This window comes from Papilio polytes, unplaced genomic scaffold, assembly GCF_000836215.1.
Source record: "Papilio polytes unplaced genomic scaffold, Ppol_1.0 DF823935.1, whole genome shotgun sequence".
Classification (NCBI taxonomy): Eukaryota; Metazoa; Arthropoda; class Insecta; order Lepidoptera; family Papilionidae; genus Papilio; species Papilio polytes.
The window spans coordinates 250,253-265,071 of record NW_013525269.1 but is presented as its reverse complement, the minus strand read 5'-3'; the positions used below and the strand labels follow the sequence as shown (position 1 = coordinate 265,071).

General features: G+C 33.1%; 1 protein-coding gene across 2 annotated transcripts in view; it reads right to left on the bottom strand.

Annotated features, from left to right (window-relative positions):
• Positions 1-425: 425 nt before the first annotated feature.
• LOC106101873 (homeobox protein invected-like) overlaps positions 426-14,819 on the bottom strand; it is a 54,757-nt gene continuing 40,363 nt past the window's right edge. The window contains exons 4-6 of one of the 2 annotated variants that reach the window (XM_013281225.1): positions 8,345-8,380; positions 1,504-1,607; positions 426-1,016 (exon numbers count right to left, since the gene is read on the bottom strand). In XM_013281225.1, the coding sequence (XP_013136679.1) occupies positions 750-1,016; positions 1,504-1,607; positions 8,345-8,380 (407 nt within the window). In that variant the 3' untranslated portion in view covers positions 426-749. The remainder of the gene's footprint in view (positions 1,017-1,503; positions 1,608-8,344; positions 8,381-14,819) is intronic. The other variant, XM_013281226.1, reaches the window with a different exon arrangement.

The window sequence follows — 14,819 nt, the reverse complement described above, 5'->3', positions numbered from 1 at the left end:
TAGGCTAACTAGGTAATAGGCCGATATCGACCTGACGTGGTACTTAAGCTGGTGCGGACGACAAAAACTATGTCCCTCTTGCTAGTGCGAAACGATTATCTCAAGTGTATACATTATGTTTTCACAAAGTTATAGCAAATTTTATCTATCCTACTGCTGGTGGGTCTAGAAAGACCTGCCACGTATTGGCGGAAATATCATTGGGGGCGTATTTCGACCCGCTGGTGCACCAGATGAAGAATTATGATTTTACTTGCCGCAGTCAACGTGTTAAACTTACAAATCTTACTAATATTATAAATGCGAAAGTTAAGATGGATGAATGGATGTTTGTTAGAGTTTGTAGCTTAAATAGCTGAACGGATCTGGACAAAATTTGGTATAGATGTAGAGGATAGTCTGAAAGAACACATAGGCTACTTTCTTTAATACGCGGACGGAGTCGCGGGAAGCTAGTAAACTATAAAAGTAACTTTTATTTGTCATTTCGATGCTTAAGATCTATTTAACAGACAATTTTTAGTATTTACTAGGATATTAAAATAAACGTATTAGCATCTTTTCATATAAAAAGAAGTGAAAGAAGCAAGTTAGAATGTTAATCGCCATTACTTTTTTATTTCTGTATTTATTTGAATTCGAGTTTATTCTGCATTAAATCAGTCATATATTTAGTTTACTAGAATCAGAACATTTCATCCACCCTTAAGTCTAATTTACAATGCGATTTAAACAACTAGATTTAACTCTCAATGTCTATTCTGTAGTTCTTTTTCCCTCTCCCTGGCCTTCATCTCCAATTCCTCTTCCTCCTTGGTGAGAGGGACTGTACTATGGTTGTACAGGCCTTGGGCCATGAGCTGGAGTGCAAGCGGGTTCCTCTGCCCCGACGCCTTCTTGATCTTAGCTCGCTTGTTCTGGAACCAGATCTTGATCTGTGCCTCAGCTAAGCCCAGCTCCGCAGCAAGCGCTTGCCGCCGTCGCTCCGTCAGGTAGCGGTTCTCAGCGAACTCGTGCTAAACAAAACGTAAGTTAGGTTTATTTGTATTGTCAGATTAAGAGTGGGCGCACACCATTGACTAAAATATCGCACAACCGTTTTGCGATTGTTTCGCAGCCAACTGTTTAGTTGCACAATTAAAAATCGAGTAGTATGCGCGCCCTTATATAAGCTCATAGGAACCGATAGTTTAGTCAAAAGTGTGAGCTCTAAATAATATAATAACTAAACAGTCGTGAGATAGTTTAGTTTCAGGTCTACGCACGCTCTTAGTTACCAAGGAAGTTCAATCTTCGTTGAGGAAAATTTTAATAAATATTATTACCAGATATGATTACAGAAATATAAATATGTAACATTAGATAGAAATTCTATTAAAAAAATAGACAGCTCGTATGATTCTAACCCCATTTACCGTTAGAAATAACGTATTATTTCCAACAATAAACATATACCTAGTGTTAAAACATTAATAATAAATGGATATAAATTTACTGGTCTACCTTTAGTCTGGCAAGCTGAGGTCCAGAGAAAGCAGTCCTAGGTCTTTTCTCGTCCGACGTGGGCCCCTCCCCGGGTGGCTTCTTCGGTCTTCTCGTGCGAGGACCTGCGACATAAGAGAGGAGTCAGTCCATCCTAATTATGAAAACTATTCCGATAAAAATCTGGTCAACAAATGCCGTAGGATTGAAGATTGTGTTGAAGAAATAATTTAAAAAAAGAAAACATACATTTCTGATGTAGCTATTTAGTTAGCTGTTCTATCGGTAATTCTATATTTTACTCATTGTCTCCTTACAAACTTTCGCGTGCGAATCCGTCCGCGTGAAATAATAATAAAAACAAAAGTGAGTAGTCTATGTGTTCTATCTGACTATCCTCTACATCTATATCAAGTTTCATCGAAATCTGTTAATCCGTTTAGGCTACAAACTCCATCCATCCATCCATCTTAACTTTCGCATTAATAACATTAGTATTATTACAATTTGAAGGGAACACTTTAGTGACGCATTTGTTTTTTTAGAATTCCCATAGTAACTTAATCTTTACTCAGTAAGAACTAATATTATAAATGCGAAAGTTAAGATGGATATTACTTAAAGTGTAGCCTAAACGGATCTCGATGAAATTAGGCATAGATGAAGAGGATAGTCTGGAAGAACATATAGGCTTCTTACTTTCGTTTTTTTGATTCTACGCGGACGTAGTCGCGGGCGAAAGCTTAATAGCTTTACTTACGTGCGTAATGAATGGGTTTTATACCGTTTGCATAAAAAAAGGTTTCTATAAGGAATAAACTCAGGACATGTTCGCATGTGTAAATAATTGATAAAAGTTTTTTTTTAATAAAAAGGACGGTAAACAGTAGCCGGCAGCGTCCCGCTGTTAAAGACCTAATTATGTTGTCGGTTTTTTCAATTCAGGTATATTAAATACAACTTTATGATAACTGAGTAAAGTTTATATTGCCTTGTTTATTTGAATTGTTTGTTTAGGTTTCCATATTTAACCTTGAAATTGACAGACTTGATTTTTTGTTGCTTTTAAATGTTTTGTTTTTTATAAGGTTATTGAGTTTCGACTACTCGTAATGTATTTTTATATATAAGATATTGTTACTTTATTCCCTAAAGAGAGAATTATTCAAAAATATGCTGTGATTGTTGACATCTTACGTCACAAAGTAGTGCATGTTTACGCTTTATTATGTTAGTATAGATAGATGTTGATTTTATACCTTAGAACATAATGTGTTACATTTTTTTTTTTGACTGAGTTGTCACTGTTTGCCTTGAAGAGGCATTTACAGATTCACCGGGCTTGAGGTGGCCCAGCGCAGATGGCGCTTAGCCTAAACCTCTTTTATGAGTAACTAGGCTCGAGGGCTCCCTCAGGAGCCTCGGCTCGGGCCGTTACTTCGTTATTATTACCGGATTGGGAGGCCACCGAGCTCTTAGATCGCTTCGGTGGTCGCTCCATGGAGTGACTAAGCACAAGGGTCCACGAGAGGGGACCTCAGCTTGGTGTTGTAACACGGAAGAGCGGGACTAAGTACCTATCGGAAACTTAAATAGAAGTCTCTACATCTGGATAGCTTGTATAATCTATTGTTACACCAATAAAACATTTTTATTTTCCCTATTTATAACTGCCTATAATGACAATAACTAGAGACAAGAGTTACGATTGAAAGCATTTTATGATATAGACTAGCTGTTCGCGGGCGGCTTCATCCACATGAAATTATAAATTTATTGTTTGCATTTGTTAAATTCTTTTGCAAATGTCAAAATACCAATTACCTTACTGTGGCAATCTTGATTCCTTGATGGTGACAGTAACTTACGGTCTCTTTCCCACATTAGGGTTTTTATCCAAAATATTTACCCCCTAAGATTAATGGTGTGAAAATATATGGCCTAAAGCGTGACGTAAGTGTAGGGCTTTTTATTAAAAAAAAAATTCAAAAATAAGCTGTAATTGCTGAGATCTTAGGCAACAAAGAAGTGTGTGTTTACGCTTTATTATAATAGTATAGTATGGGTTAAAATAACATATCCTACTAATATTATAAATGCGAACGTTTAGATAGATGTTTGTAGCCTAAAGGATTGAATATACCTCGATGTTTGGTATAGATGTAGAGCACAGCTGGGAGAACACATAGGCTACTTATTTTGGTTACGCACGGAGTCGCGGACAAAACTTTTATTATAATTTAATTACCCCAATAGCATAATATATAACACATAACACAAACACACATAAAATACAAAAAACATTCCAAAAAGAACAAGATTCCAAGCAAAACAAAATGCACACAAAACTTAACACATCCAATGCTATCACTTTAAGAGCGCACACGATTTTGACTAAAATATCGTACAACTGTTTAGTCGCTTTGAGTCCTATAAGCTTATAACGAGATACATTACTCGATTTTAAGTTGTGCAAAACAGTTGAACTGGTAAAAAAACAATCGACAATCGCCAATCACACAGCAGTTCAGCGAAATTGTGATCAAAGGTGTGGACCCGCTCTAATATTGAGACTCTATTTGATATCCGGTATCATGATATAGCCATCCCTTTCTTTCCCTATGGAAAAACAGAGATAACTATAGTATTAAAGTAATAACATTGAACGTGTTGAAAATAAAACAAACATATTATTTCCAAATATTTCAGAGAGAATATGTTTCCTTGCAAATGTTTCGCCAGTGTAAACGGTTAGAACACACAGCAGGCTTAAAGCAGTCTTGATTGTTGTAACCCGAACCAAGCGGGCGATGCAATATCTTAACCAATTCACCTTAGCTATGGAAGCGATTGTTTGCTATAAAATTGGTCAAAATATTGCACCGGCCGCCTGATCGGCCGTAGAACTCCGTTGTCATCCTGCAAACAAGGGTTTATTCATGTTACACACTAAGGAAGACTTGCGGCCAAATACTGAAACTTTAAATACTTCTCTTACAATTTGATAGAGGTTAAGTTTTATAAAGAACTAGCTGATCCCCACGACTTCGTCCACGCTATATTAAAAAGCCTATAATATGCCCGTATATGTCTGCTACCCTTCCAGCTGTTTCGGATATTACTCGGAACAAACAAACATACAGACAAAAAAAAATATTTGCGGTTTTCGTTATCATTATCGCAAATACATCATCAGCTTGAAATCTGTAATTTTTCTTCTGACATTACAGACACTCCAATTTTATTACATGTATTTGATGATTATGCGTGGCCTCATTTAAGGCCTTTCATATTTAAATGGCGTTTCAGTATTCGGCCGTCAATGTCTTCTTACACTTAGAGCTCTAGCACACAGCAAACTTTAACTGATAGTTTGTTCGTAATGGGCTATGAATCCAAAATAATTTAAACAAAGTTAATATGCACATTTCTATTGCACTGATTAAACGCGGATCGGTTAATGTCTGTAGTGTGCGGGGGCCTTTTTATATAAACCAGGGTTTCCACTGTCGTGTTTGTATCAACTTATATTGTTGTCATTGTTTTTAGTATAGAGAATGTGTGAGATAGCAATATGTCAATACAACTGCTGTCGAAACCCTGATATAGGTGTGAATAATTAATATATAACATGTCTAGTTTACATTACTCCAGTCCAGTGAACCAAAGGGCATTCAAATGTATGCTTACAAGTTTCCAACCTAACAGTGGTAGTGCCCGCTTTAACATCTTAGCACGAATGGGCCGGCACGCCCGGTGTAATACCATGACCACACAGAAGACAGGCGTGAAATGGAAGCAATTCCGTGTTTCGTCTGATGAGTGTGGTGCCGGAGGCCTAATTTAAGTCCCTTTCTCTTTACCACCCTTTTCTTATAAGGAGAGGTTGGGAAGAGGAAGTAGATTTGACGGTGGAGGAGATGCAAAGGAAGGGGAAATATCCTCTTTATGTGCGTCTCCTCCTCCATCGTGTATGGGTTGGCAACGCATCTGCAATTGCGGATGTCTATGGGCAGCGGTCGCTTCGCCATTTTGGCGGTTTCAGGTGGTCGCTTGCTCGTTTGCCACCTAATGTTATAAAAAAAAATAACTCTATATTGATCACTGGACTGGACTGTAAATAAGGAATAATAAATGAACTGGAGCATTTATTATCACGTAAATGCATGTTAATTCAAAAGCATCACAACAACAATGTTATTAACAGAAAATGTAACACAAATATGGATGCAAACGTAAATCATATTAAAATATACGTTACATTATCACGATAATGAGGTAATTACAAAACATTGTACAATATCGTATTTCTTTCGTACATTATTATTAGGGATGCGAAAACAACTTTTTTTAGAAATAACGTAAATGGAGTAAAGATAGTTCAAGTCAATATGAAGTAAATTATAGTGATGTGGAAAAAATCTTTGATAATGCTTCAAGGCTGAATAACTTCTTGACCGCGACTCAATCAGCGTGGAAATAAAAACAAATGTGATATCTTCGGCTCCTTACTATGTTCTACATTTATGCCTAATTTCTTCAATATTGAGTCATTCAGAAGATTCTGTCTAAACATCTATCTAAACTTTAGCATCTATCTATACTATATTATAATAAAGCGTAAACACACACTTCTTTGTTGCCTAAGATCTCAGCAATTACAGCATATTTTTAAATAATTCTTTTATTAATAAAAAGCCCTATAGTTACGTCATGCTTTAGGCTATATGTTTTCACGCCATTAAACTTAGGGGTAAATATTTTGGATAAAAACCCTAATGTGGGAAAGAGACCATAAGTTGCTGCCAATATCAAGGAAGCAAGTGCCAAGGTCATGTCATGTCATTTTGTCATTTGCTATTGATAATTTGACAAATATAAATAAAATGAAATTTTCACAATTTGATGCGGATGAAGCCGCACGGGAATAGCTAGTCAATATAATAAAGTGTAAACACACTACTTTGTGGCGTAAGATGTCAGCAATCACAGCATGTTTTTGAATAATTCATTTTTTAATAAAAACCCTACACTAACAACACGCTTTAGGCTATATCACGCTATTAAAATTACGGGGTAAATCAATTGAAAAAAAAAACACACTTGGAAAAGGGACCATAAACTACAAGCTGCCAACATGAGAGAAGCAAGGTTATGGTATAGGTAATTTTGACATTTGCAATTGAAAATTTGACAAATGTAAACAATAAAATTATTTATAATTTCGGATAAAGCCGCACGGGAACAGCTAGTTTATAATATTAGTAAGATGTAAGATTTCGACCAATAGGTAAGAATGTAAAACAATTTAAAACGACTGATTCATTATAAAAGCAGGAAGTATAAAAGTCAATTATAATTTATAATTCTGTAATAAAAGCTAAGAATGGCATTTGCTAATATATTATCAACTTAAACAAAACGTGTTTAATAAAATAAACGGTATCATCATCACCAGCTCACTTTATGTCCCCAAAAAGGGGCTCGGAGCCTACACTAAGGGGTGACTAGGCCATTCAACCTCGCTGGCTCATTGGATTGGTGTAAATATTTACATCAAATAAAATAAAGTATTGACATGTGACATCCCTTTCATACTTTTTTAAAATAACAAAGATAGAAACATTTTTCAATCATTGTTTCGTCATACAAACTTTGGGCGGGTGCACACCTTTGACGAGTGCGATTGTCGATTGTTTCGCAGCCAATTCAACTGTTTTGTACAACAAAAAATCGAGTAGTATGCTCACCATATAAGCCCATAGGAATCAAAGCGTGACTACAGTTGTGCGAGAGTTTCGTCAAAGGTGTACGTGCGCTCTTACTATGTAAATAAGTCAACTCTAAAGAATATTATAAGTCTATTATTTTTGTTGTCACGGTCACTATTCAACAGTTCTGTATGATTTAGTTGTTTATATTGTATTCAATGCTAATTACGTTACTAGACTAGGTATTTACTGCAACTTTGTTAGTGCAGAATAATAAAAAAATACCGATACCTTTCAGTAAAAGTTTTGCAAAGTAGATCCGGCAATTTCGATGCTTAGCGAAAAAAAAAATAATAGAAAATTAAATGTGTGTTGTTTTTTATATTACCATAAATTTTAATTTTATTAATTATATAGATATCGCAATATAGCCTAAATATGTCAGTTACTATTCAATTATTACATTTATATTAAGAAAAAGAAATCTAAAACTTACTTCAATCTACTTTATAACCTCTCTAACGTTACAGATTATACAAAACTTTTTCTAACTAACCGCGGTACAGATAATACAGATTAAAAATAGACAATTCAAAATCGAAGAACGAGTTGAATCTTCAACTTAAGGTAACCATGTTTTGACAGATTGAAAGGTCAGTAGCCTTTTAACTTTTTTTTGACAACAACGGAGAAATAGACTTTTTATATCAGCCGTGAATTTTGTAGGTGTCTAATTTGACGTTTTTGTGACATTTGTCACGGTGCTATACTTTCCGAGTTGGTGACAAAAACAAGTTGCTACTCATTTCGTGAGATCTTAATTATATCGAAAATAACATTGTCACCAGACTGTTACAGATGTAAAAAAGTTGGACATGCTAGTTAGGATTTGAGGTTATGTGTAAAAAAAAATTATTAATTATTTTAACATGTTATTAATAAGTAATACGCGGACTTTACTGTCCTAAAACCAGATTAAACGTTTATTAACCACAATTTGTAATTATCTTTTTGTTGGTATAACTATTATTGTAATTGTTAATCTCTTGTTTTTCAATAAAATTATTTCTATTTCTATTTCTAAACGTTTTTTGATGGATAAAATACAAATTATAAATTTAATATGTATAAAATAAATGGGTTTGTCTCACGTTGCTGCCGTGAGCTGGTCCCGTACTTACTTCTTCCTAAAACAAAAGAAAAAAATCATTAGAACATAGATAAAACAAACAAAACATTTTATACAGAAAACAATTTTGAACATGTACCCAAGAACAAAGTACCAATTAAATAATAATTAAGCTTAATTAATCAAGAAAATATTTTAAACAACATGGACGTTTTGCAAAGATAAAATAATATTATTTCTTTTTTTTAAACTATAGTTTGACACATGTGAATTTCTCAAGTGAAGGAAATCATTCTAAGTTTGAATTCTAACAAGTTATCCTGATACACTATTATACAAAAGCATAAAAATCGAACGTAAAATCAAACAAACAAACATAGCTAAAGGGAATTAAGGTGTGTTTTTTCTATTCGATTTTATAGTGTGTACGCAAGCGTGGAACGGAAAACCGTGTGACGTCAGACCACCCAGTAACATCAGCGAATAATTAAGACATTATGCGTTGTTATATGATATTATCTTTAAAAGTTCCAGTTTGGAATTCCATTACTTCTGGAGACCTCGTTTCGGCTTTTAATGGCCTTATTAGTGCTGGGACTCGGTTCGTTGAAAGTCGCTTCAAACATTTGATGAATGTTAAATGTTTTTATACAATAATTAAAATTTCTAAACCCTATTTAGATAATGGTTTAATGCTTTTGTTTTTAATGTTCTTTTACTGTGTTTTATTTTCTGATTTATATGTCATAGATTACATAACCTATAAACTATGTAAATCTTACTAATATTATAAATGCGAAAGTTTAGATGGACGGATGGATGTTTGTTAGCGTTTGTAGCCTAAACGGCTATCTCCATGAAATTTGGCACAGGTTTAGAGCATAGTCTGGAAGAACACATAGGGTACTTTTATCCCGGGAATAGTTACGATTCCTGTGGGATTCATTAATTTAGTTTTTTAATGTTTACTCGATCATTCTGCAACGGTTCAACATATCTTATTGAAATTTGGCACAGATATAAAACAAAGTCTGTAGTAAACATGGGATGAGGACCATCCCCGAGAAATGACCGGTTCCCGAGGGATACGAAGCTTTTGGTTATTTATATAGTTCTTATGTTTTCTAATACCACGCGGACGAAGTCGCGGGCAGCTCGTGTAACCTATAAAGTACGAAGCTGGAGACTTATGTCGTCATTTAAAAAACAAAATCAATTCTAGATTTGACTTCGAACTTGTATAAAACACTCCATTTATACTTTATTTAAAATGATTTTAAAACATTTTTGCACTAGGCATTTGTAATTCTTGTTAAATTTTACGTTGCATTTATTATATTATTTAGAGCGCACATCTTTGACTAAACTATCGGTTCCTATGAGCTGATATGGAGGAGCATACTACTCGATTTTAGTTGTGCAACTAAACAGTTGAATATATGAAACAATCGAATATCGCACAACAGTTGGGCGATAGTCAAAGGTATGCGCGCTCTTACAGATTCTACAATAATTTACATGTTACTTATTTTTAAAATGGACGTTTTTATACTTAACTCGTATTTGTTATACCCTTTATTAAATTAATTACTGGTCGATGTTTGTTTAAAGCTTTTGATTGGTTTACAGTTTACTGCTGCTGTAAACGCGGCTACTTCAAAGCTCAAACATTGTTTCACACGAGGGTAGAATAGTTAAACAGAGTAGTGCGTACAGTACGCACATAGAACTGTAATCGATTGCCGTGTTTGTATTGGCACATATCTCTTGTAAAAGGAAAAGAGCGGGATAACATTACGTCAATTGTTATTGTTAGAAAGAGATAAAACACATTCCATTTTTAAAGATACAAGTATAGAAAATTCAAATTTCTTGCTTTTTTATGAAAAGTTAAAAAACCGCGTTATAGAAATATCAAAAATAATAATGTAAGCATGACTTGAAATAAATATACAATAGCTTTTAATAAGTAACTAAAAAATCGATATTTTCAATTTCACGTCAACGAGCAATCAAAATCAATACAGGCCACTATAAAATACGATAGCAGTAATAAACAACTAAATCAATAAACGTATCGATAAAAAATAACCGAATAAAATAAATTAAAAACAAAAAAAATAGATTCATGACAAGCAATTATCAGATTTAACACCTGACATTAAAGTCGATAATCATTTGAATGTGATTCAATTGAATTGGGTATTTTATCGGTAAAGAGTAATAATAGGTCTCTTATTGGAGGCAAATGTCTTCATTACAGGACTTCGTTGGTGGCACGGACGTGTTAAAACACCCAACACGGGTTTCGTTGTGTTCGAACAAGGAGTAACTATGTTACAATCTTTAAATAATACAATGCATATTTAAAAACGAAATACTTTTAAACATTGATATTAATAAATGGATAGACGATTGTCTTTTACTTCGTTTCCACTAAAACGCTCTTTTTGACGGAAATACATACACACAAAATACTCCAGTTTATAGCCAGTCTATTTTTTGTTTTGTTAATTTACAAATTTTTCCTTAAACCAATCCAACCAAGCTCTAGGCTTGTGCTACGATATGGTTTACAATAGTCGATTGGCGGGATTCAAACCCTCGAACGCAAGATCGATAGTCCGTATCCCAAACTGTTAGGCTATTGTCGCTTGATTATTTACATAGGTCAGAGTATTTAAAGTATGATTTTTAATCTAAGTGGCCAGTAACCATGACCAATATAAAAAAATACAGTGGAAACCTACACTAATTAAGTTTATTATTTGATGTCAATCTCAATAACCATATGTTATCATTTTTATATCAAAAATTTAAAGACAAGAAGTCGTAATAACATAAAACTATTTATAAATTTGTAAATAAAACGGTAATTTGATACCTATTTCCTATCAAGAATACAAGAATTTAAATTTACTTCTTCATAAATGAAACAGAAGAACTAATAATATTAAACATTTTATTCGCAATAAAATTAAGCAGATATTAGTAGAAATGCAAATTTTGAATAAGATAAATTCCGTGACATAAACTAGTTATAAAAATTTATAACTGGCCACAAGATTTGTTTGAAGAGACACACCTTCTTAAAGAAAAGATAAGTCTTACTAGTATAGTTCTTTTCAAATATTATAGCAGCTCAATTAGGGACACGAATGATCTATCGAATATCTTACGAATGATCTTTTCCTCCTGCTGCACCTAATTGTTACGAGCAGCGACTTGCGCGAACTTCAGAGCTACCAAGATATTTGATTACGTTTACTTTGTAGTTAAAACAGCCATCATTAGATAAACATAAATAATTAGAATTATAACCTTATTTAAATACGTTAAAAGGAATGTATCAAAAATATGCCTAAAATTTTAATAGGCGTTTTTAATTCACAACTGTGGAACGATAAATGAAGTAATTCTCTTATGTTACGGAATTTCTTTTATCACACACGGGTGTAAAATATCGCGAACCAATTAAATTTACGCTATTAATTTTTATTTATTCATAACTATTATTGCAATCAGTTTAAAAACGTGGTACTGAATGTAGCTGCATTTTTCGTACAAAAGACATACTAGTGTTAAATTTTTTTATTTCTTTATCTGGTTGACAGTTGCGATTGTCCGTGTGTCACAGTAGCGAAATCCGACCTCCACGAAACTCGATTGAGTATGCTAATTCCGCGGCGCTGGTGTCGCGTAAATTACTACGTTACGACGTTAATCGCTTTATTATCTGTGCCCGTCTTAATGAGGCGGCCATGTTGATTTTTTGACAGTTATATATTATTATTAACAGCGACATTTCGTTGTGAGAACTAGTTTTTTTGATAATCAATCATTTTTAAGTTAATTATTTTTATAAATAGTAGAATTAATAGAGATTTGCCTGTTTAAAAAAAATCTTTTTAATTATTCTTTGATACTAATCAATTTTATTGCTTATTTTATTATAATATCGAATTAATACACATTTTTTTGTTTTCTTATTAAAGCGTATTGTAATGCCCTTTTTTTGAATTCAAGGTAAATTCTATATTAATAACTAGCTGTTCCGTGCGGCTTCATCCGCATGAAATTGTGAAAATTTTATTTTATTGTTTACATTTGTTAAATTATCAATAGCAAATGTCAAAATGACATGACATGCCAAACCTTGACAGTCTCGTTTCCTCGATATTGGGAGCAACTTATGGTCTCTTTCCCACATTAGGGTTTTTATCCAAAATATTTACCCCTAAGTTTAATGGCGTGAAAATATATAGGCTAAAGCGTGACGTAAGTGTAGGGCTATTTATTAAAAAAAGAATTATTCAAAAATATGCCGTAATTGCTGACATCTTGGGCAATAAAGAAGTGTGTGTTTACGCTTTATTTATATTATAACTAATACTAATATTATAAATGCGAATGTTTAGATGGATGGATGTTTGTTAGAGTTTAGCCTAAATGGCTGAATGAATTTCGATCACATTTGGTACAGATATAGAGGATAGTCTGGAAGAACACATAGGCTACTCATTTTTTTATTCTACGCAGATAGAGTCACGGGCGAAATCTAGTAGTTTATAACATGAAGTCTATTCGTCCACAGTTTTAACCGCAGTGGCATTCGGTGTCATAAACCATGGCACTGTTACGGGGTAACCGCGGCCTGGAGGAATGTTCCCATCTGTGGCCACGTTAACGTTTTATGAGCACTTTGTGGATACAATTACAATTTATTACAACAAATATTTATTTATATGTGTACATTATTGTATAAATAAGTGTGTACAATATTACCTTATATATAATAATTAGAACAAACATTACAAGAAGTACGTTGTGGCAACATTAAAAAAAATACTTTATTATTCACGAATCCGTCTGCTATTAAAAAAAAAAACAAAAGTGAGTAGCATATGTGTTCTTCCAGACTATCCTCAAAATCTACACCAAATTTCATCAAAATCCGTCCAACCGTTTAGGCTACAAACGCTTACAAACATCTATGCATCTAAACATTCGCATTTATAATATTAGTTTGATAATGGGGTGTAAATGTATGAATTATAGAACTAAATATAATTTTGTAAAAATAATAAACTTTAAAAGATCTATGTATTTTTATTAAAACAATTGACAGACTGACAGCTGTTTAAAAATAATCTATTCTTCTATTCCTATTATAATAAAGCACCTATTATAATAAAACACACTTCTTTGTTGCCTAAGATGTCAGCAATTACAGCATATTTTGAATAATTCTTTTATTTAATAAAAAAACTTACGGCATGCTTTAGGCTATATATTTTCACGCCATTAATCTTAGGGGATAAATATTTTGGATAAAACCCTAATGTGGGAAAGAGACCATAAGTTGCTGCCAACATCAAGAAAAAAATATTGCTAAGGTTTGTCATGTCATGTTGACATTTGCTATTGATAATTTGACAAATGTAAACAATAAAAAAAATCATAATTTCATGCGGATGAAGCCGCACGGGAACAGCTAGTAATAATATATACATATGTAACTATTGACTAGATATTATGTTATCTACACTACCATAATATTATTAACATACTTTCCTCTTTATAACATTAGTATGTATGGAAATTCTAGTCTATGCGTAGTGTAGTTATCTTCTTTCCAATATATGTGCCTACTAGAATATTTCTAAGACATCAAACAAAAACTACCATAAACGATATCGACATAAAAACTATAAAAGTTAAAGTTAATTAAGTTTTAGTTAATTAGTCATCGAAAGGGAAGCGAAGCCGACTTTTAATTACAGATTATAAATGCGCGGCATTTTATCTAGATCTGCTAACCACCTGGAAGTTATTTAGCTTTTTAATTATTGTTTTATGAACAGGTGGAAAGATGTTATCTCAGTTTATATAATACATAGTTATTCTAGTATATATACTGTAAATCTATCTTTACTAATATTATAAAGATAAAAGATTTGTTTTTTTTTGGATTTTTGCAATTCGATTCACGTAAAAACTACTGGGCCGATTTTAAAAATTTTTTCACCATTAGAAAGGTAATTTTTTTGTGTAGATAGGCTATATTTTTTAATTTCACGGGGGCGAAGTCACGAGCAACAGCTAGTTTATTTTAAAGAGGAAAGATTCGTATTTTTGTATGTATTGAAATAACTTAAAAACTACTGAGGTGATTTCAATAATTATTTCACCTTTGAAAAGCTACATTATCAGTGAATAACATAGGATGTATTTTTTTTTAACTTCACGGAGATGAAGCCGCGAGCAACAGTAAATTGTAACCTACTGCTGATACCGCCGTAAATTTTAAACTATATTGTACTATACTGGACAACATTATTATAAGTAAAATAACCATCAGCAAGGTGTTGCCACTGTGTCAGAAATGCAAATATGTCACATTACAACATTGACTTTACAATAAAAGTCAATATAACAACTGTATCCATTCCTTTAGCGATAGAATGCAAAATGCATTGATAAAAGTAGCTGAGAAA